A 26,243-nucleotide genomic window follows, 5' to 3' on the forward strand; every position below is an offset into this window, starting at 1 on the left:
GATAACTGTTTGGAAACTGACAAATTGTTAAGTATGAGAACGTGGAACTTTTGCACGTTATGTTCGACTGAAGATGTGAAATGTTTCCAAGATGATAAATAATACTGATAATAATTGGAGAAAAGAGAGAAAAAAAAAATAAACAAAAAGGACAAATGTGAGAGAAAATGGCAGCTGATTTTTCGCGCGTTAGAGAAAACAGACTTTGGGAGCCGAATCTACTTTATAAAAAATGGTTGAAGAAAAAAAATTGTTGACAACTTTGAACATTTGCTTTACAACGATTATTCTCTCCCCCCTTTCTGCAATGAATGTGTGCATAGTTATCAGAAAGTACTTAGTTATTCAGTTTACAATAAATATATATATATATATATATATACACACACACACACACTTAATTTCAAGATGGCGGCCAGGTATTAAAGCAATGCTGAATCTTCCATGTAATTCCATATTTTCCGACATTAGGTTGCCATGCATAATTCTCTCAAAAGCAAAACGACAACAAAAATTTGTTTTCTAAAGAATATGAGCATGAAAAGAGTTGATATTGACATAATAATCTGATTGTTTCTGCGTAACGAAACAGATCTGTAAAAAAAATGAGCCGAAATTTTGGAATACTGAAAGATTTTGGTTAAGAAAATAAATATTTGAAACTTGGAAATGTGTAATATCTAAGTTTTGAAAATAACCTGACGAATCCTGAAATACATATATTTTATTTAATTGCAAATCATAGACAACTGAAAATGTGTTACTCTGAACAAACCGCTGTTGAAGCATATATATATATATATATATATATATATATATATATATATATATATATAATTTAAAGGAGATTAGAACAATAGTCTAAAGAGCAGAGTGTATTTTAATTTAATAGTAAAATTACTAGTTTAATTAAAATACAGGGAAAGAAAAAGTGCTCGTTGTAATTTAGATATATAATAAGCTCCATAGGTAAATATCCTAGAGATAATTTAATATTTAGTAATGTGATTGATAATTTAAAAATCAAACTATAATTAAATCAAAAATCCGTTTCATAAGAAGGAACATCAAAATCAATAATTTGTACGATCGTATATATATATATATATATATATATATATATATATATATATATATATATATGTGTGTGTGTGTGTGTGTATTTGAAGTAATTTACTGTTGAAAACTATATAAAAAATTTTTAAGTAAATTTTTTTAGTTAGAACGGGGGGGGGGATACTTAGTAATCTATATATATAAAAGCGAAAATGTGTGTATGTATGTTGGCTTTTTGTGTATGTCTGAGAAAGGCTTTTTTCCGAGAAGCGATCGGTCGACTCACTTCTTCTTAAAACTTTTTATATCACGTCTAAATCATAATATCTACGAGTTAACAATGGGGGTCGCCTGTCTATTCAATTTGCTTGACTTTTAAAAAATAAATATTCAACATTTTTCGATCGCCGCATGTGCATTAAGCTTTTTCGTATAATAAAAGCGAAACTAATTCTGGCGGCATTTTTCCGGAAACGTCTGAAGCTTTGATCAATGGGGAGTTTCTCCTTATATCAGACAATTGTTATTCAATTTGGACAATCCCCTTTTTATGGGGAACTGGTTTTCCCCACAACATCTTGGAGAAACAAAAAAAAAATAAAATCCTGCCCCGCAGTAAATAAAATACTGCCCCGAAGTCAAACTTGACCTCATTAAGTAGGGGCACCTGCCAAGTTTTAATAATTAAATAAATTCAAACATGTTTCCGTTACTATTTTGTGGTGGCCCAGTGGTTAACGTCCACGCGTCTTTTTTTCACGCTATAATTTCCAACTTCGACTCAAGGGTTCGGGTTCCATCCTTCATACTTACCTAGCAAAACTTTTTTTTTTATTTTAACCCCCCCCCCCCCGACACAAACACCCGGGTGTTTTCATTTACCTAAAAACCAAACACACCTCCAAACACCCGGGCAACGCCGGGTACCCCCGCTAGTGACATTATAAGTGGTGGTGAAATGGAGGGTAATTAGGTCAGACATTTTCATAAGATGGATAGGAATTTAAAGGGGTTAAGGGAGAAGGAAGGAAAAAAAGAGGCGATTCACACGCCAGACGTCTGTTGCTATGGCGACAAGTTCCATATTTCCAACTTATTACTTTTTTTCAGTTTATAATAATACGTATTGAAAGCAGGGTTTGAATAAAAATAATATATATGTATGCGTGTGTGTTTGTATTATCAGTGCCGTCGGTTTCAATCCAAGTATATGGAACCTACAACCTCTGTTCCAATCTTCTGCAATACATTAATACAAATATAAATAAACGCTCTTTTTGTTTCTTATGTTTCTTATAATTTTTGTTTGTTTTTTTAATAATTGAACACTCTATAATAAATAAGTGAACACTCTACTGGAGTTCTCTCTTATATGTATATATTATATATTGTTTACAAAAAAGTGTTTATAATATTTTACAATCCATAAAAGTCTATCAAAAGATTATTTGTTGTGATTTTTTTGTTTTCAAATGTTATGTTTTTGTAGATGCTCACAATAGTCTGATTCGAATTAAGGTAAGAGGCTTTATTATTTTTATTCATAATTATATAATTATCATTAGTTGATATTTCAAAACCAAAAGATGTAGTTAATCCACAACTAAATGTTTTTTTATTTATTTACTAGCGGGGTGGGGTGGGAGCGCCCGGCTTTGACCGGTTGTAAACTACGCTTAAATATGATAGTTTGAAAACATCTGGACAAATCATAACATCTCTTTCCGAAACTAAAAGTCACAGAGCGGCGCTGTCGACCTCAAATGATTGAATTTTTTATGGACCATTTTTTTATGGGTCTTTAGCCGGTTAAAATAATTTTTAAGGAATCAGAAAGGTGTCAAAATTGAAAAAAAAAATCGTTATACATTTTGTACATTCATTTTAGTTTATTTTTAATTTTTAATCAGTTCATGTGCGTGGCACGTTGGTACAGTGGTCACGTCACCAGCTTTGAATGCTACAGTTTTGGTTTCGGTTTCGATTCTAGCTGATAGCATCAACATACATTTCTTTTTTTACTTTTGAAATCACGACTTTATTATAATATATACGAAATCTAGGCAAATTAAATTATCATATTTAAGCGTATTTTATGACCGAGCAAAGCCGGGCGCCACCCCTAGTATAAATATATAATTCATATGAATAGCTACACACTTGCAAACTGTATAAGGACGAGCCGTCTTTCTTCCATAGTCTTACTATAATGGTCAGAGATGTCAAAGATACATTCTCGACAATCAGATCAAAAAGATCAACTATTGTATCTAATAGTTACTTTTGTCGTGCTGAGGTATGTTTCTGTGAAATCCTAAGAGGTCCATCCTTCCAGGCCCTACCTCCCCTATTTGCTTACTGCCTGAGATGCCCTGCTTGGGGAATAATAACGGGGCTACCCAGACATTTATGCAGGGCCTGAGTGCTCCTTCTTTAGGGAAGCTGAATCGACTATCACCACCATCTGACCTTGTGTCACATCTTCCTGCACTAGGAAGGAAGTAAATCCCAGTAAACATCTGTCCCATCGACGAAATGTCTTCCTGTAACATACTATTCTGTGCCTCTGTACACACCCTTGTAGATCTACCACCATGGGGTCTTATTATTATTGCTAGAACTGAAACATATTTTGATCTCCAAATCTAGCAAGATAGGGGAATCTAGTTCCCAAAATTAATATCCACTGAGAAGTTTCGAGCAATGGCCTGACGAAAGCTGGAGATAAAGTTACATTTGCAAGTTAAGTAGACTCTCAAACCAATTATTAATGCTAATATTTATTGAAATTGGGCGCAAGTACAGAATTAGACTTGATTAGAAAACAAAACTACAGAAAATTTTTTGATATACCTACCTGTTATGGGACAAAAATATCATATTCCAAAAATCACATAAATTGATCAAGTATTTTTTTTAATTTATTTATTTTTTTCAATTAAAAACATCCAATTTTATGGGGAATCAAGGATGACATTTCTCACTTGGCCCTTTTTAAAGTCCATCACTGGTTACTCCCCTCCCCACCCAATAACCTCTCTGAAATACATATATTTTATTTAATTGCAAATCATCATAGACAACTGAAGATATGTTACTCTGAACAAACCGCTGTTTAAGTTGAAGCATATATATATAACCCGACATTTCTCACTTGGCCCTTTTTAAAGGCCATCGCTGGTTACTCCCCTCCCCACCCAATAACCTCTCCAGAAATGGAGATCACAATCAGCCTTATAATCTCTACGATTGGTAGCAAATCGCTTATAATCGTAAAAAGAAATTTCTCTATATAAAAATACTTTATCACTTTACGTGATTTTTGGAATATGAAATTTTCGTTCTGTGATGAGTACGTACATCATAAAGATTTTTCTGTATTTTTGTTTCTTTTAATGGGGCTGAACTCTATACAGCAACCATTATTATTAGACTATAGTCTGTGTTATAAATATTTGCAATAGTGGATAGCTTTTTCATAATACATAAAATATTTGAAAAAAAATTATCGTTATTATTGTTATATATTAATCTAATTGTTTTTCAAATGAGTTTTAATATTAACAAATCTTAACATATTCAATTGCAAACTAAAAAATCAATGAATACATTAATCATGTATTTGTTTGTAAAAATCCGTTTTGTTGAATGTAACAGTGAATGTATTACATTATATGTAATAGAACCAGTAAAGGTAAGAAATGTTGCATGTTATAATTTTCTCTTTTTTCTTTCTTTCTGTAATAAAATTTTGTTTGTTTTATTCATTGCATTAATATTATCCTCAGCAAGCGTGACCCTCCCATAGAAGCGCCAAAATAAAGGTCCAATAAAATGAATGAAAAGGTTTAATAAAAGAAGTCTTGTTTTCAAAAGGGCATTCATATCGAAAGTGTTAAACCTTAAAAAAAAAAATTATTCATTAAAAAATTTTAATGTTGTGGTTTTCAAATTTCTATAAAAAATATACGGAAACAATTTTTAGAAAAATAGTACTAGCTTCCTTTATTCCCACACACATGCACGCACATACATTTGTTTATTTTACAACTTCAAAATATTAACTTAGTCCATTACAATTGTTTCTGCAGACAGAGGAATTATCTGCCTGTTTCTTAGATGATAAGAGTCAAAACAATGTTAACTATTTACAATATAATTGCTTTCCTACTCAAAACTCCTAGAGCTTTTATATAGGTTATATAGGACGTATATTGAAATGCAATCAACTAGATGTATGTTAACATTGCAGGAGTGAAAAACATCCCCGAAAAACTTTTCACTTTATATAACCCTCTCCCACCCCAAACAACGCCTGCTTTGTTTAACTCATTCCAAATACGTTAACCCACACCCGTCACTTTTTTTTTTTTTTAAATTCAACTGATTTTGTCCATGGCACATATCTATGCTTCTTTCCTTCCTTATTTTTCTTTCTATCTCCTCTTTTTTATAAAATTAAATTTCTTTATAATTATATTTTTCTCTCTATATATATATTTCTTTTGTTTTCTTAATATCCACAGCTGTTCCTCCCAAAAGCATATCCTCTTCCCTTCTCATTTTTACTTTTACCATCTGAAGAAATAGACAGGGAATTCCTTGTCTGCGGAAACAATTGTAATGGACTAAGTTAATATTTTGAGGTTGTAAAATAAAAACATATTCAACTCTACTAATGTATTGAGCACGTTTATCTTTTTCTTACCACTTATCTTTCTAAGTGTGTATATATATATATATATATATATATATATATATAATTAGGTTAATATAGTTTGTTTGAAGTATTGTTTAGTGCAGATGTAACGGATAAACAAGAATTGAAGCAAATTAAGGTATACAGGTGAAGTAATTTTGAACTTTATACCTTTTATTAATATTGCATTTATATTATATTATTATATTAGTTGTTATTTGTGCGATACGATGGAGGTTCCGTATTACATAATATTGCAAGAAATATCCCTACCTCAAACATGTGTTCAACTTTAATTCGAATGTGCAAGAAAAATCATATATATATATATATATATAAATATTATTTTTTAAAACAGTAATTTATGGACAGCGGAGCTTGACTGCTTCTAGGGATCGAACTCCAAACCATATTCATTACAATCTGGCGTGTAATCCATTATGCTACAATTATGCTATAATTTTACTGTTTATTTTTATCGCTTATAAACTTCAGTAGATTTGTTGTTGCTTTTTTAAATGCTAATATGGTTAACTAGTGTCTTCACCTTGAGTATCTATTTAAAAAAAAATTTGATGGATTAATTGTTGTTATTTCTTCTGATGAGTTAAGAGCACAATAGATTCACTGATTGATATAATAATTAATTGATTGATTTTGTGCTACGAAACAGATACTGTCAAGAATTGTAAATGTCAACTGAATTAAAGGAATAAATTATAAGATGGTCAACGCCATGAATCTTGAAGTATAGTTTTTTTACATTTATTCACTATATATATATATATATATATATATATATATATATATATATATATATATATATATTGGTTCTTATCTACATACAACCAAATCTTATTTTTCACCACATTTGACGAAACCTCTTGACATTAACTCCCTGTGACGAGGAAGACCTAATATTTTCATCACAAACTTTGCTTTTGTATAAGCTGTATCGTCAAAAGAGGTGTCTAGTAACTAGCTGACCGAAACATGCTCATGACTGTGTAGCAACATATTACTACTTATGTAAAAACAAGTAAAGATTATAAATATATATAAAGTATATAGTTAAAGTGAAAAAGCTCATACTAACAATATTAGGCCATTTGTACTATAATTTATTTTACTCTGGTTTATAATGATTAGGGCTAAACACTCACTTTGTGAACAATTAGAAGATGGATATCGTTTAGAAAATCTCAGTGGTGGGTTAAGGTGACAGGAGGAGTTTGCTATCTCCATATGGAAGTATGGCTAGTAGCAGTAGGCTTAGTCCCTGAGCAAGATATCACCCTCTTCCTTTTTAGTTACTAGTCGATCATGCGATATACTAAGATGACCGAGTCTACTTTAAGACTGGTGAATACGATCTCACAGAAACTTAGAGAAACCATCATGAGTTAATTGATAATGAGCTTCAATTTATGGTACTCTCCTTTGTTTAACTTTCACAGAAGACACTCGTCTAGCTACAGCCATTATCAACAATTTCCCTCACTCTCTATAGTTCCCCAAACAAAACATGGTGACATCGTCATGAAGAAAACCACGTAAATTATTAAATAAAAATTAAGTATAATGTTATAATTAAAAAGATAGATAAAAACACGCATGGGTACGACAGAAAATACTATACTAAAATGTCGAAACAATCAGTTCAGTGGTTATTTAGATTATTAAATAAGCATAAATTTTACATATATATATGTGTGTGTAGGTTTTGTATAAAAAATAGTATTATACATTCGTATCACAAAAAGAAAGAATATCAAAATATTTCTAAATAAAAAAAAATTATATGAAGTTGATTTGTATTACACTTCTTAGATATGAAACAATTTGAAAAGAAATAATTATTTTTAAATTATCGGGTATTTCAATTATTTACTTCCGGCTATATAATTTTTTACTCCCTAGGGGTAAATTTACTCCTGGTTGAGAACTTCTACTCTAGTATGATCCAATAAACATTGTGTCCATGCTTCAGCTAAGTTGGACGCTTCCAATCGCAAAGGAGATTCTATCAGCGATGACATATATTCATTAAAGCCTGCATTTATTAAATACGTATTAACCTTTCTTATAGCGTGTTAAACTTTGAGTTTATTTTCAAATCACACTCCAAAGTTAAATGTCACTGATGTAAATAAATTGATTTTTTGGTTGTAAATATATGGTATTCTGAGATATAGATGTTGTTTTGTTTTGTTTTTAGCGATATGTTTTGAATGAATTCAATTATTTACGAAAGTGCCTTTTTACCTAAATGCGAGTTGGGAATAATTTTCCCTTTTAACCAATTTGGTACCCCCACATGGGGAGCGGTATATATATATATATATATATATATATATATATATATATATATATATTATTTTCAAAATAATGGATAAGTGGATAATTACATTTTAAAAATAATAATATATATATATATATATATATATATATATATACGGCGTTTAAAAGCGATTAAAACTTGGCACAACGAAGAAGAAAAAAAAAAAAACGAGGGAGAAAGGGTCAAAGTTCCCCAATATATATATACATACATCTACTTCCGGAATAAAATATATTATATATGTATATGTATGTTGGATCTTATTTTTAAAACACTTGATTTATTTGAAAAATGTAACATTTCTTTCCGTCACTTTTTAGCGAAATGGATACCTGAGTTTTTTTCTTTTTACATAGGAATCACCTCTTATCAAGGCCCAGAGGCCACTCGAGGATAAGAGTTAAAGAGTGTACAATATCAGAATCATAGTAATCGTTAGTAGTGGAGATTCGGTAAATTTGTTAACTTAGGTGGAACGACTCATCAAGAACTTGTTTGCATTAGACTTGAAGACGGCCATATTGTAGTCAGCTGGAAAGCAGGCAAACAGAAGACAGTTCCACAGGCGTGCAGTTCTAAGAAAGAAACTTTGTTCATAGAATATACGTTTAGGTTTAGGCAGAGATGAAGAGTAGGGAAATTATTGATAGATTGGAGCTCAGTCGAGCACTTGCCATGAAAATAACGATAAAGCAGAGACAGACTCGCAACGTTTCTTCTGTGAGATAGAGGTTGCAAGGAAGAGAAAAGGACATCTCCTACTAAGCAATGAAGTCTATTTTGAACTATACCAAGGCAAGATAAGTTCTTCCTTGCAGATCCTGCCCAGATGTGGCAACAGTACCCCATTCTTGGGTTGACACAATATAAACTGAGTCACTTTTGGTTTAGCGGATATCTACATAAGCATTAATACGCATAAGTGAAACAAACTTTCTGCTGGACTTGAAGATGCAGAAGTGTTTTTCTTTCTAACTTCAGAATTAATAGATATTTAATCGATTCTCTTTTTCTCCCTCTTAATACTGAGATATTTACTGATGACTTAACAGGTAAAATGAAAGAATGAATGAGAAACAAGACGATATGTGATAATTTTCTGTTTTATTTCTTGCTGTTTCAGCTCCGACCAATTGTGTGTTACATGGCGTTATAGTTCTATTGATATTTCGAGAGTTTTATCTCCTTTTCAAAGTATGTCAATTTCAGAACTGCTTATATTTTGAATTGCAACAAATAAGTTTCGCCTGCATTAGGCAAATATAAAGTTTTTATGTATAGTTTTTTTTTTGTTTTTCTTACATAGGAATCACCACTTATCGAGGCCCCTTGAGGATAAGGGTTAATTAGTATAAATTAGTCAATGGCATTATAGCGTAGTAAACATAAGTAATGGAAATTTTGTAAATTGTATTACTTAGGGGGACGGTTTATCAAGAATTTGTTTATGTTGGGCTTGAAGACAATCAAATTGTAGTCAGTTGGAAAGCAGGCAAATGGAAGAGAGTTCCACAGGCGTGCAGTTCTAAGAAAGAAGCTTTGTTCATGGAATTTACATTTAGGTTTAGGCACAGATAAAGAGCATGAAAAATTATTGATATTGGTTTCAGCTGGATGGGAAAAATGTTTGTAAAAAATACAAATATATAAGCATCGGTTGAACTGAAAAGATTGTGTAAAGAAACATTATAACAAGACAACATGTAATAATTCTTTTGTTTATTTCTTATTTTTCTAATAGTATGTTACATGTGTTAGAGCTTTATTGATATTTCGAGAACATAGCTCCCTTTCAAAATATCTTGATTTTAGAGAACATCGATATCCATTGTCTTTTTTATGTCTTTATTGCTTTGTTTCTCATCCATCTTTTCAGTTAACTTAGTGCTTACACTCTTGTATTGTTACAGCCTTTGAAAACCGATCTAAAGATACAAGATTTTCTTAAAATATTCAAATAAAAAATATTCAAATAAAAAAGTATTCAAATAAAAAGTATTCAAATAAAAAGTATTCAAATAAAAAATATTCAAATAAAAAGTATTCAAATAAAAATATTCAAATAAAAAAATATTCAAATAAAAAAATATTCAAATAAAAAAATATTCAAATAAAAATATTCAAATAAAAAAAATATTCAGATAAAAAATATTCAAATAAAAATATTCAAATAAAAAATACTCAAATAAAAAAATATTCAAATAAAAAATATTCAGATAAAAAATATTCAAATAAAAATATTCAAACAAAAAAATATTCAAACAAAAAAATATTCAAATGTTGCATTAATGTTTGTTAGTATTGAACAGTATTTGAATTGGTGTGAAATCTTTATTGGATTAATGAAATGTGCAAAAGTATTTCTATCAATTTGTGATTTCATAATAATATTTTAATCGAATGTGCTCTGATGAAATCGTTGCACTTGTGCCCCCCTCGACGTGCATATCCCCGAAAAAACTGCTTAGCAACAAAATCTCACCCCTTCACTGCTGAGGTCCCTAAATGCCAGAAAGCTTTCTATTCTAATAGTTTCTTCCCTCAAACAGCTAGATTTTGGAATTCCCTTGCTGCTACATATTTTCCTGGCTATACCAATATGCAGAAGTTTAAATGTAATGTAAACCAACATCTTGTTAATCTTTCCTGGGCATGGTCTTAAATAGAAGCCTCTTACGTCCAAGTGGCGATATGTTTTGTTAGGGTGAACGTGAGTTAAAAAAAATAAAGCAAAAATATTTTGTCTTTTTTCTTTTTTTTTTAAGATTTAATAATTCGCTTATCAATTACCTCCCTTAATGTATTAATATTAATTACCCCCTTAATGTATTAATATTAATTACCTATCTTAATGTATTAATGCTTTAGTTTATTAGTATAAATTACCTACCTTAATTTACTAATATTAGTTACCTATCTTAATTTATTAATACCAATTACGTGCTCCAGTTTATTAATATTAATTACCTACCCTAATTTAGTAATAATTATTTATAAATACTAATTACCTACTTTAATTGATTAATATTAATTACCTACTTTAATTGATTAATATTAATAATCTGCTTTAATTGATTAATATTAATTATATACTTTAATTGATTAATATTAATTACCTACTTTAATTGATTACTATTTATTATCTACTTTGATTAATATTTATCTACTTTAATTGATTAATATTAATTATCTACTGTAATTGATTAATATTAATAATCTGCTTTAATTAATATTAATTATCTACTTTAATTGATTAATATTATCTACTTTTATTGATTAATATTAATTATCTACTTTAATTGATTAATATTATCTATATTAATTAATACTAATTACTTTAATTCATTAATATTAATTACCTACTTTAATTGATTAAAATTAATTACCTACTTTAATTGATTAATATTAATTATTTACTTTAATTGATTAATATTATTTACTTTAATTGATTAATATTATCTACTTTAATTGATTAATATTAATTATCTACTTTAATTGATTAATATTAATTATCTACTTTAATTGATTAATATTAATTACCTACTTTAATTGATTAATATTAATTACCTACTTTAATTCATCAATAATTACATGCCTTATTTTACTAATAGTAATCATCTATCTTCATTTAATCAATTACCTACTTTTATTTATTAATATTACTTATCTTAATTTATCAATATCAATTACCTAAGTTTAATTTATTAATATTATTTTTTTACCTTAACTATTTAATATTAAATACGTTAATTTAATAATATTAATTACGTATTTTGTTTTATTACTATTATGCATCTTAATTTATTAACATTAGTTACCTAACCTTAATTTATTAATCTTAATCACTCATCTTAATTTATCAACTACCTAACTTTAATTCATCAATATTAATTACCTACCTTAATTTAGTAATATTAATGACTTACCTTTAGTCGTTAAGTATAGACTGCTTATATCAACATGAATGAGCGATGTAGGAGCGTTCTCGCTTTTGTAATATGAACCCCTGGAGAAATCAAAGGTATAGTCTGATTGGATTTAAAGAGGTTCGGATCTGGAACTACTGAGCATGCTTTTGGTTCATACTATTTTAGGGGGGGGGGTTGAACAGCAGGTGGAGAAGAAGTTTATAAAGTGGGTGCTTCCTACCGGTGAAAAGCTAACCTATTTCTAAATTGGTGGCAGGTGATTGCAATGTACAGGTGAGTTAATTACAAAGTAATCAAGGTACAGACCTAGTCCCTCGTTACCATGTCCGGTATCCTCATTCCAGCCATCCTCATTTTCACTGTCAGGGTTCATAAATTGCCTGTGCTCACTTTCATCACCGCAAGAAGTCCCTCCAAGATCCTGGGATTAGCAGAACACAAAGAACAAAGGAAATGGTATTACACCAGACAGCACAAAGACATAGCGGCAGGTGGGTGAATGACACCCGGGGAAGAAAGTATTCCAACTAAACACATATAGCCAATATGAGTACATATAAGTATTGTAACAATCTATAGTCTATCTAAATATGGAGTTAAATACATACAGACACTCTAAAAGTGCGTGGTCTATCGTAATACATATAAATATTTTAAAAGTACTCTACATTAAAAGTAACAGTCTAAATTTATCTATCTAAATGCATAAAGACACTCTAAAAGTATGTTATCTATCTTAATACATATAAATACTTCAAAATTATCTGATATTAAACAAAAAGACAGTCTAAATTTATCTGATCTATTTTAAATGCATAAAGACACTCTAAATGTATGTTCTCTATCTATATAAATACTAATTAATCATATAAATACTTTAAAAGTATTTTATATGAAACAAAAAGATACAGTCTAATTTTATCTGATCTATCTAAATACATAAAGATGCTCTAAAATATGTTCCTTAATCTTAATATATATAAATTACTTAAAAAGTTCCTTAGATAAAACAAAAAAAAACAAAAACAGTCTAACTGTATCTGATATATTTAATACACAAAGACACTCTAAAAGTACGTTCTCTACATATAAATACTTTCTATATAACAAAAAGATACAGTCTAAAATTATCTGATATATATGAATATATAAAAACACTCTATCTGCATACTTTATAAATACACTATATAAATACATAAACCCTCTAAATGTGTTATATATAAAAACATATAATCAACATAAATGTTTTCAATACATATAAATACTTTAAAAGTACTCTATATAAAACAGAGGAATACAGCATAAATTTTCTGATCTATCTAAATATATAAAGGCAATCTAAACGCACGTTATCTTAGTACATACAAATGCTGTAAAAATATACTAAATACATAAACCCTCTAAATGTATATATCTAAATATATACAGATACTCTATCTGTATACACATACTGTAAAAATACACTATCTAAATGCATAAACCCTCTAAATGTATACTTTCTATAAAAAGAAAACATAATCGCCCTAAATGTTTTCAATGTAATTCAAAATGGCTGAACGGTACCTAAGGGGAAAATATTCTAACACATATAGATATACAAAAGTAACAAAAACTATACAAAATACATATAAAATTTATGAAAAATATGCAGTCCATCTAAATATAATGCTACTGGAGTTAAATAATAAAGACACTCTAACGTTACTTCATCTATTTTTATACGTATGAATATTTTAAAACTAATTCTATACAAAATAAACACAACATATAAATAGACTAAATGTATTCGATCTACTTAAATACATAATGACACTCGAAAGCCACTTAATGTGAGTATAAATAGTACACTAAAAGTGTCTCGATACATATAAAACACTCAAAATGCACTCTATCTATAAAAAAAATATTATGTGAAGATACTCCAATTAAATGCATATAAACAAAGTGTTAAAAATATAAATGTCTTCAATATAAAAAGCAACAACATATAAACAACTTATATATATATATATATATATATATATATATATATATATATATATAAATGTTTTATTTTTTTATTGCCGTTTTATCTGTTTAGTTACACATGTTTCGGTTGCCGAATCATATTGACGATCCAGCAACTTCGTCAGACTTACAGAAATTTTCTGTACACTCTGACAAAGTTGTGGGATCATAAATATGATTTGGCAACCGAAACATGTGTAACTAAACAGATAAAACGGTAATAAAAAAATAAAACACATATTTGCTCTGCAATAGTATTGAGCACTCGCTTCAGGTTTTTACTAATTACCATATTTGCTATATATATATATATATATATATATATATATATATATATATATATATATATAAATATATTTTCTAATAATATATACCAATCCTTATTTAAGAAGATTAATGTAATTACAGAGCAATATAATGAATAAACGACAAAAAAACTATATTCCAAAATTCATGATGTTGACCATCTCATAATTTATTCCTTTAATTCAGTTGACTTATACAATTCTTGACAGTATCTGTTTCATAGCGCAAAATCAATCACCTAATTATTATATCAATCAGTGAATCTATTTTGCCCTTAACTCATCAAAAGAAATAACAATCAATCAATCCGTCAAAAGAAAATAAAGTATGATTTGACATGATTAAAATCCGAAAATTGGAAGAGAAGCTGCAAATACCATTAATGTTTCCATTGTCATTTTGATGAATTAAGGGCAGAATAAATTCACTGATTGATATAATAATTAAGATTGATTTTGTGCTACGAAACAGATACTGTCAAGAATTGTAAATGTCAACTGAATTAAAAGAATAAATTATAAGATGGTCAACATCATGAATTTTGGAATATATTTTTTTGTCATTTATTCACTATATATATATATATATATATATATATACTAGAAGGTCCCCCCTCGTCATTGCTCGGTCATAAAATATGCTTAAATATATTTTAATTTATGCAGATTCTGTATTTATTATTATAAAGCCAATTCTCTATTGATTATTATATTGTACCCAATATACAGTATTGATTTTAAAAGTAAAAAAAATAAATGACTTGATAGTATCAGCTAGAACCGAAACCAAAATATATAGCTCTCTAGTCTTATCCATTACTGCCTGACTTAAATCCTTATGCAGTGAAAAACTGCAAAAACTAACGTTGTTTAACCTATATATGTATATTTGCGCATGTGTAAAAGAACACTTTAAGTCAACCTACGCCTACTAAATCTTTCAATTTTGACCTCTTAGCAACTATTTTTACCGCCTGAAAAACAAATTGAATTTGTCCTACAAGTCCGAATGCCCTATATATCAAGCTTCTAGTCTGTTGATTAAAAATTGGTGAAGGAATTTGGTAGAGACTATTCCTCAGACAGACCGTCACTGTGACACTCAAACGGCATTCAATTTATTTCAGTGCATAACTATAATCGCAATAACATATACACACTCCTCTCTACAAACTTTTGCTCACAGAAGAGACGGGCTGGTATTTTTCTACTCAATAGTTATTTTCATGGCATGTACTCGACTGCCCCCTCCCTCTCAGTAAAACATTCACAGCAAAATTTCCTTCTGCACATATGTCATCGGGTGCAGGGGGGGTAGATGTGAAATTGAGAATAAAATTCCTCCTTATTTTTTTTTTATTACTAATAAAAAATAAAATATTGATCAGGATAAAATATTAAAAGCGATCAGAAATACTATTTTTTATTTTTTTAACACCACAGACCAACATTCGTCTTACGTGACTGTCGAAAAAGATTAAGTACTTTTCGTTGCGAAAGCTATCTAAATGAACAAATCGGGGAGGGGCGACAACTGTCTTTAGTTTATATATAAGGGTTGTTTTTATTTTTTTTTTTGACAACTCTATTTTCTTTAATTGCAGATTTGGCAACAATCGATTATCTTGAGTTCAGCTTGGTTTAGTCTTGTTTGATCCTCCAGATAAAACCATTTAAAATAATGGAGAAGCAAACATCGAGTTACACAATTCTAAAATAAATTTGAAAAAAAATCTGAATAGAAAGTAAACAGTGATGATTTTTTTTTCTTTATTTAGGTCATCAGAAATGATAATAATTTATATATACGAGAGTTGTTCCAAAAGTAAAGCCTCCTATTTTTTTTAACTAAAAAAGTTAAAGAGCTACAAAAACGAGAGTGGTACGATTTAAACGAACGACCTTCTGTATCCCAGAATTTATTTTTCTACATAGTCACCACCATTCTCAATGCACTTGTGCCAGGAATTCAATGACACGTTTCGGTGTCCGACACACGTTCATGACAAGGGTTGCTTTCTCAGAGTCTCACATTGTCAATATCTGCAACAGAAAGATGAAACTTTTAGGTCATAGAAGCAGTTATCATAATAATGCAATTTGAAATTCCCTCTGATCCATTCGGGCGGAATAAAACAATAGCAGACATTACTTTTGGAATAATCATTGTAGAAAATTAAATAACGGATCTAATTATATGAATACTAGCGGGAGGGGGTCGCCAGCTTTGCCCGGTCGTAAAATACGCTTAAATATACTTTAATTCATACAGTTTTTATATATATTGCAGAGCCAATTCTCTGTCGAATACATATATATATACTCTTTATTTGCTTTTACATAAGCAGTAATATGTTGCTACACAGTCATGAGCATGTTTCGATTAGCTAGCTACTAGTAACTAGAGATCTCTTCAGGCGATACAGCTTATACAAAAACAAAGTTTGCAATCAGGAGGCTTTATTTGATTGCAAACTTTACTTTCGTATAAGCTGTATCGCCTGAAGAGATCTCTAGTTACTAGCTAACTGAAACATGCTCATGGCTGTGTAGCAACATATCACTGCTTATGTCAAAATCAAGAGTATATGCTGCTCTACTTTAGTATTGAGCACTCTTGTATTAACCTCGTTACACTTTATTGGTTACTTAACCTCTGGAAAACAATAACCTCAGATTATATATGTATCCAGAGAAAGTCTCGAATAAAGACGAAACGTTGAGGAACACATAACTCGGTCTGTTACTTTGTATTTTTATTTCTCTATTTTGTTGGAATACTATTTCCATTATTCTATTCTCATCATGTATATATATATATATATAAAATTAATTTCAAAAGTTGTAACAAAAAAGTGACTTGGATGCCGTCAGCTAGAATCAAAACCAAAACATTTAGCGCTCCAGCCACATTCCTCATCGTTTGAGCTATCGACATAGATGAGAAAGATTTTGCGCATGCACAAAGGTAATAGGAATATGTCGGCAAAGCAAAATGAACATTTCTTTCTCTTTTCTCTACCCTGCAACCTCTCTCCTACAGAAGAGACGTTGCGAGCCTATCCTTGTTTTATCGTTATTTCCATGGCAGGAGCTCGTCTGAACTCCAATCTCTGGTCCCCCCTTGCCAATCTTTCACGAAAAACACCCGTCTAGCTGAATCCACTGTGAAAAATTTCCCCCACTCTTTATCTGTGCCTAAATCAAAACGTGGATTTCATGAACAAAGCTTCTTTCTTAGAACTGCACGCCTGTGGAACTCTGTTCCGTCTGCCTGCTTCCCTCCGGACTACAACTTGGATGTCTTCAAGTCCAATGTTAACAAATTCCTAATGAACCGCCCCCTTAAGTAAACACTTCATCAAATCTCCACACTAACGTACTGTACTTGCAATAACCCTTATCCCTGAGTGGCTTCCGGGCCTTGATAAGTGGTGACCACCGTGTAAAAAAAAAAAAAAAAAAAAAAAAAATCTTGAATTTCAACTTGCCGACGTATTTCTCTATGCATTATTCATCCAAACAAAGATTTTACTTGTTATAAACCATTTTTGGTGTATGATTACTATTTCTTGCTAATTTCAGTGTTATGTGACCAATAGTTTAAAAGTTTATCGGTTAAATATTTTTACGCAAACACTCACAACATATATGCATCTACTATTTTATTTACGACCGGGCTATGCATAAATTATATTTTAATCCATTCAAAAACTGAGACGTGTGTATGCGAGTATTATGTTTTTTCTAAACAGTTCACATTTTGTAAGAAAAAAAAAAAATACTCAGTTTGAGATCGAAACCAAAACCTAAAGACAGTGAGTGAAGTACGATAACCACTAGGCCAGCTTGACACGTTTTTTTGTAAAATTTGTTTTACGACCTACTTTACTAACATAAGGAATCTGTCATGTGAACAATTCACGCATGCACATTCGTGAAATAGTTAACAAACCAATAAAAATCAGATGACCCATCCCCACGTAGCAAATTTTCAATTTTGACCACTTATAATCCCTTTTTTTTTAAATTTAATTTTCACCCCAAACAAAGCACAGTGCCACTTTGATGTAGGGGGTTACTATCGGAGACAAGTTGGAGGGATACTATGTAGGGAGTTGAGTAGCAAAATGTCTGTTCACATTACACTTGAACTTCTGCATGTTGGGAAAGCAGGAATCCGGGAGGGAATTCCAAAGTCTAGCAGTTCTGGGGAAGAGACTATTAGTGTAGAAGGGTTTCTTACATCTAAGGATCTCTACTGAGTTTTTAGGAATAAAGCCGATTAAAAAAAATTTCCACGTGTCTGAATACCTTTATATACCAAATTTCAAGTTTGTAGATCAAAAATTCTTTGAGTATATAGGTTAAGAATTATCTTCACACACACACGTTCTCAATTTTATAGATATATAGATTAACATGAATACTAAGAGAACATATTTTTTCCATCATTTTTAAAGTGTTTTGCAGAATCTTAAGTAAAATTTAAAACTAATACAAAATAAAATGCGTTTGAAATACGTCAGCATTTTACGTGTTTATCACTATTCCATTAGCCACGCCCAAAACTGGCATTTTTATTTTTATTCATCCCCTGCCCTCACCCAAAAACAAGGCGTATTGCTACTAAGACATAAACGATTTCTGTGATTAGGCACTACAATTATAAGGGCATCCTAAGTGAGGAGCTGTGCAGCAAAAATGTGTGTTTACATTACATTTAAATTTCTGCACGTTGCTAAAGTCAGAATTTTCGCAGGATACACAAAACATGAACTCCTCTCTAAATTTTTGAAAGAATATTAGGATTGCCATTGATTAAGCACCAGATTTTCAGATTGTAATTTTTAATGTTTTACCGAATTATTCAATTTTTACGCTGGGGTTCAGATTTTTTATGTAAGTTGCATGTGATACGATCCTTACGAGGTTTTATATATATATATATATATATATATATATATATATATATTGCTATTGATTATTACTTAAAGTCTATCATTTTTTATTAATGTATTGCTGCTTATTAAGGCCAAAAACACTAAAGGATAAGGGTTAATGAGTTGACATGTTGTATGTTAATATTGACACCTTTTCGTAAGGAGTGTACTCACTTTTGTTGCCAGGGATTTAGCTTTTAATGGCTATATTTTGAATTATTTTGAGGGGAAAATAAATTAACTCTGTTATATATGCTGCAGACAGACAGACTACTTTTCATTGTGTCGAAAAAATCATTTTTTCAGTGTTTTCCCATGAAGAGATATACTTATATATTTGAAGAAATGTGAGAGGAGTACTCACTTGTGTTATACACTGTGTGTGTATATATATATATATATATATATATATATATATACATATATACATATATATATATATTGCGATTTATTATTATTTAAAGTCTATCATTTTTATTAATCTATTACTGCTTATTAAGGCCAAAAACACTAAAGGAGGAGGGTTAATGAGATGAAATGGTTGTCAGGAGATAAAACCTTATAAGAGGTCGAGAATTGTCAATGAGATTGACCAAGTTCGAATCGTTATTGGGACAGTTGAAGACGGGAATCTGTTGATATTAGATTTGAAGACTATAGCGATTAAACACTAAATTTTGTTCCATGGCTTAACGCTATATTTATTAAAAAAAAAAAATTATAAAGAGTAGAAAATGCCTGTTGGGTTTATTTTTGGCAGTTTCTCGGTTCCCTTATTTTGTCCTTCAGCCCTCACATTCCATGAGCAATATTTCAGGCAAAGGGAAAAGAATTGCTGTTTTCTGAGTTGGAATATATCTATAATGCACTTAACGTTAGCATTTAACCTTTATGCCTTGTCTGGAGCGATTTACGTAAATAAATAAGTAAATTCCAAAACCTATTGCTCAATTTCACTTTAACATAAAATAATTTAACATAAAATAATTTTACTGCAAGAAATTATGAAAAATTATAAAAAGACGTTTGTAAAGTTTGTTAAAGACTGACTCATCGGAAATGCAAGTTTGGGAACCATTTTATATTAGATTTACATTAAAAAAAACTTATCCCCTTGCTAAAATTTGAACAAATAATTTTTAAAAGTTTTGTGTTGTTACATACATTGGTAAAATGTATTCAGTCATTTTGCATTTTTGGAGGTGGAGGTAGTGTAGTATCTGTCCTATTGTTGTGCGATCATCATCCTAAGCATACTCTCCTTCTATCAAGGGAATGGGAGTAGTGTATGATACATTGGCTTATCATGACTCCTCTCCACCCACTCGAATATGAATTCATCACTTTCAAATTATCTATAATATAAATATCACCTGTATGTATGTTTGTATGTCTGCTTAAAACTTTCGACACACACCTCCAAACACCCGGGCAACGCTGGGCGCCCAGACTAGTATATAATATAAAGGTTACTTGTCTGTGTGTTGTTTGTATATCTAGCTAAAACTTAAAAAATACACAACATACTCCTACAAAGTATTTTTGAAATCAGCGTAACCATGGAAAAATATTATCTGAAATTTAGAAAGAAAATAAGATTTCATGCTATGTTTTAATACAACCCAGGAAATGAGTCAGCATTTATTTATTTATTTTTTTTCAAATTGAAATTCCGAATTTAATTGTTTCTTAACTATTGTCATTTCTCTACAAAGAAAGGGAGGAGGAGAAATTCAATTTTGGTAGTGCTCTGGAAGCCTCCTTCATTTTTGGCCTTTTCAGTAGCGTTCTGAAGTTTAAATTTTTCACTCTTCGAATAAAAAATTAAATTTCTTTTTTAGGAAAAGTGAGAAATTAAATATTCTTCAACGTCTATTAACTCTTTTTATGGCACCAGGCAATGCCGGGTAGCTCTCATAGTTTTTTTTGTTTTTTTTTCTATAAGAGTCTCTATGAAAGTTGACAAAACTCGTTTAGTTTAGAAATCATTAAATATTAGATTTACATGTAAAAAATAAGGAAATTATACTCTTGTTAAAATTTTCCCCCATTTTTAAAAAAAATTGACAAGGAGGGGGAGGGGGTATTACCCGATCGTAAAATACTAAAAAAAATATATATATATATATATATATATATATATAATGGGTCTTTGGTGCCATCAACCCAAAAGCAAAATTTTGTAAGCAAAAAAAAAAAAAATGTGCTGAGTGCGAATTCGCCAAAGATTAAGTTCGTAAGCAAACATGTTATCAATTGGACCACGACGAGACAGATGTTGTGACACTGCGAATTTATCTTTTTAAAACGAAAATTTGTGCATGCATGGTTTAAAAAAAAATCATCGAAAGCAAGGTTTTTAGCTGGCCTCCTTTCAAACAAAACATTTTTACATGAAATAATTGACGACTTTTTTATCAATTTTTCGATATTATGTGTCTGAGGGATCGCTCTTTCTAATGTAACGTTTGTGCTGTTTCGATGTGGATGACAACAGTTTTTAACGGACATACAAACATACACACACAAACACATTAATTTACAGATATTTGCCCTTTATGTAATAGAAGATAAAATATGTTGCTTAATCGATATTTACTTGAATTTCTTTCATAAAATAGTGTATAATGAAATAGTTAGAAAGGTGGAAGTGTGCAGCACATTTTCATTTAGAAAATGAACTTATCGAAATGAGAAAGAAAGATAATAAACAAAATCAACGTAATTATTAAAAATGTAAATTGATATTAAAATTAAAACTGGAATCATATTCAGGATCACTATCCAAATTTATTATGGATTTGATCCACTGATTTTAATTATAGAAAATTGATCTGAAATTCAATTTATTAAGACTAGCAAAAAAGAAGATAAGGTTCCAAGCATGGCTCAAAATCAGTTTTTTGAACCAGATTAAAACCGGTTTTCAGATGATGACCGCTAGAACTGAAACCGATTTGCCCAAATCAATTTTAATATTTGTCGTGGTGGTGGGACGATTAATTAGAATCAGAAAAATCGGAACATTTGAAGATATCGGAATCAGTATAGAAATCAAAAAAATTTGCCCAAATCGATTTTAATATTTGTAGTAGTGTTGGGTCGACTAATCAGAATCGGAAAAAATTGGCGCCTATTTTCTGATGCGAAAACGATTCTTTTAATTGTCTTTTTACTTGATTTTATTTAAACCAAAATTTTCCATGGTTGGTAATAACGATAAAATAAAAAAATATTTATTGATTTTAAACTACGAGTAAAGATAAAATCGAGAGAACATCCTCCACAAATATATTTTTACGTTTAGAAAAATATCTGCACATTTAACATGTGTTTTTGGGATAACTGGGGAAAAATAACAAATCTATAATTAAATACTTAGAGATTGGTAAAGAATCAGAATCGGTAATTGTATTGGAATCAGGAAACATATTGAAATCGTCCCGTCACTAATTTGTAGTTTTCATTTTAGTGAAACATGCCAGTATTCTTTACTTTTTCTAGTGTTACCAGGTCAGGCTGTCTGAAGATATTGATGTTATTGAGTTTTTTAAAATTTTGTCCCCTTTGTAAAACTCAATCATGTTCTGCAAAGCTAAAAACAAACGCTAATTTTTCACTAAAAAGAAACAAAACTAAAAACTATAAATGAATATTTGAATACATAAACAACTTAAAGCATAAGAAAATAAATCCCCATAATGACACACAGACATACAGAAACAGAATGCCTTTTATATACGAGGGGCGTGCAATAAGTAATGCCCCTGACCCACTTCCAGTTGTCTGATCTAGCTGAAATTTTGCATGTGCAATGATTTATATCTCTACGGGTTATGTGGCAAATTACTGCTCTGAACTATTGTGGTTTCTGTTTTACAGGTGTTTGAATTGAGTTAGGTGTGAAATGGAGCCTGTTGAATGTTGAGCAGTGGTCCATCCTTTTTTATTTGAAAGGACGCACACCACAGGAGACTTTTGATGAAATGAAAGAAACTTATGGTGATAATACCCCATCATATGACCTTGTAAAACGCTGGCATCGTGAATTCAAACATGGCCGGAAGTCTGTGGAAACAGCTCCCAGACCTGGTCGTCCCTCCCCTTCTGCCATTGATGAGGCATCTGTCTGTCAAGTTGAGGCTGCCATTTTGGAAGATCAGCGCATTACTATTTGCCAAATAGCCCAAGATGTCAAGATTAGTACAGGGTCTGTGGAAACTATCATTCATGACCATTTGCATATGCATAAGGTGTCTGCCAGATGGATTCCCAGGTTGCTCACACCATTCCAGAAGCGAGAACGCGTTGAGTGCTCGAGGATGAATTTGGAGATGTGCCAAGAAGATGAGTCAAAGTTTCTTAAAAGGCTGATTACACAGGATGAAACCTGGGTCCATCACTATGATCCAGAGACCAAAGCCCAGTCAATGCAGTGGAAGCACTTGGACTCACCACCTCCAAAGAAGGCAAGGGTGCAGCCCTCCACTGGAAAGATCATGTTTACAGTCTTCTGGGACCAGGACGGAGTAGTGACGACAGATTTCCTGGCAAGGGCTACCACAATTATAGGAGCCTATTAGGCTTCACTTTTGAGGGAATTAAGGGAAGCTATCAAAATCAAGAGGCGGGGCAAAATCAGCAAAGGTACCCTCCTCCTGCAGGACAACACTCCAGTCTACAAGTTGCATGTCACCAGATCAAAAGCATGGGCATGTGGTTATGAAATCCTTCCCCATCCTCCCTACTCTCCTGATCTTGCACCCTCTGACTTTCACCTCTTCCCAGCCATGAAGTTGTGTTTGAAAGGAAAGCGTTTCCCAGATGATGCAGCCTTGATTTCTGAAGTCACATCGTGGTTGGAGGACCAACCTGGGGTGTTTTACAAAAACGGTCTCCAGAGCTGCATCAAACGATGGGAGAAATGCATAACTCTGGGTGGTTACTATGTAGAGAAAGGCTAATAATTGTGCCAAGTTTCGTTTCTCTACTGTTATGGGCAGTGGATCAGGGGCATTACTTATTGCACACCCCTCGTATAAGTAGAAATTGAATAGCTTCCAAAACTTCCGTCTTTTAAAACATAAGGATTTGCTAAAAGTTGTATTTTTTTTTTACTGGAAAAAAAATTTATTCAACAAAAAAATTAAATATTTGACACAAAAATATGATAATTAGATTTTAATGTAAAAATTCAGGCGTTTCTGAATTTTTGTGATGAGAATTGTGGGCGACCGAAAAATACATTTGCGAATTACTTAGGACCTCTATCCAGTCATGGCTGATCGAACAAGAGCACGCTACCCCCATAAAGTAAATAAAGGGTTCCACTCGAAGTTCCGTCCAAATTTCCGAGTTCGACAAAAGCGTTCCCAAGTTCGACAGGATACACCTGAAGAAGGTCGGAGGTTAGATCGACCAAAACGTTGTGGAAATCACACTCAAGATGAGAACAGTAGTCCGATGAATTATTATACATGTAAAAATTCAGGTTTGGAATTCCTTCACTTTTCCCTGTTCCTTTGATTATATAAACATGCAGAAATTTAAATGTAATGTGAACAAACATTGCGCTGTACAACTCCTCAGCTTTGGATGTTCCTGTAAGTATGACCCTTTATTCACAGTAGCCCCTTGCATCTCAGTGGCCGGGTGCCTTGTTTGGGGGCAAATGAAGAGGTGATAATAGTTAACAAGAAGGAAACGTTCTGCTATATCATAGATTTTGCCGTTCCAGCAGATCATAGAGTGAAGATGGAGGCGGAGAAGCGGGGCAAATACACGTAACATGAAATACTGCTGCCATATCTGGGCAGGAGCTGCTAAAATCAGCCTATCCTGCCTTGACAGAGTACAAAATAAACTTTGTGGCTTAGTGGGGGATACCCTTTTCTCTACCCTGCAACCTCTCTCCCACAGAAGAGACGTTGCGAGCCTATCCTTGTTTTATCGTTATTTCCATTACAGGTGCTCGTCTGAACTCCAATCTCTGGTCCCCCCTTGCCAATCTTTCACAAAAAACACCCATCTAGCTGAATCTACTGTGAAAAATTTTCCCCAATTTTTATCTGTGCCTAAATCAAAACGTAGATTCCATGAACAAAGCTTCTTTCTAAGAAATGCACGCCTGTGGAACTCTGTTCCATCTGCCTGCTTCCCACCTGACTACTAGTTGGATGTCTTCAAGTCCAACGTTAACAAATTCCTAATGAACCGCCCCCTTAAGTAAACACTTCATCAAATCTCCACACTAATGTAATGTACTTGCAATAACCCTTATCCCTGAGTGGTTTCCGGGCCTTGATAAGTGGTGACCACCGTGTAAAAAAAAAAAAAACTGGCCAGAGAGCTCGAAGGGATTTGGAAGATGAAGAAAGTCAAGATAATATCACTAATAGTAAGAGCGCTTGGAACAATTAGAGAAAAACTTTGAAAAAAGAAGGGAGGAAATTGGAATCAGAATGATGGCTGGAAAGATACAACAGATAACAATAATGAAAACCCTTGAAATATTGAGGAAAATCCTTGAATGTGGAGACTGATCCATATGAGCCACAAGCGCTAGTGGACATATAGAAATTGTAACAGAAGTAAGACACAAAAAAAAATACCACATGAAATCAAGAAAACTGAAACTGTATAATTGTAAGTTATCCCCTTCCCCACCACCAAGTGTTGGCATAAACTAGCACCACACAAATAGTCGAGGAGGGTCAAGGAGGATGGAAAGATCTAGGAGAGAAAACACTAACCCGACCTCCACTGGATGAGTGCAAAGAGGACTGAGACCTTGAGAAGGCTTATTGCCATTCAGATTTTAGTGAGAACCAATGGCCGCTGCAAATGAGAAATCAATGGTAAATAGCTGTTGCGATAATGCAAATTAATTCGCATATCTTATAGAAAGAGGTGATGAATACTGGAAATCTGGGAGACTTGTTGTCACTCAGACACCAGAGAACA

General features: G+C 31.5%; 1 protein-coding gene across 2 annotated transcripts in view; it reads right to left on the reverse strand.

The window, feature by feature from the left end:
- The window catches only part of LOC145242654 (protocadherin-17-like), a 196,716-nt gene that overhangs the window by 22,039 nt on the left and 148,434 nt on the right, over positions 1–26,243 (reverse strand). Inside the window, exon 3 of one of the 2 annotated variants that reach the window (XM_080105779.1) lies at positions 12,332–12,446. The exons of the other annotated variant lie outside the window; for it this stretch is intronic. Within the exon in view, the coding sequence (XP_079961905.1) occupies positions 12,332–12,446 (115 nt within the window). The remainder of the gene's footprint in view (positions 1–12,331; positions 12,447–26,243) is intronic. 2 annotated transcript variants of the gene reach the window in all.

This window comes from Euprymna scolopes, chromosome 21 (genome assembly GCF_053919585.1).
Source record: "Euprymna scolopes isolate OS-2025 chromosome 21, ASM5391958v1, whole genome shotgun sequence".
NCBI classification, from domain to species: Eukaryota; Metazoa; Mollusca; class Cephalopoda; order Sepiida; family Sepiolidae; genus Euprymna; species Euprymna scolopes.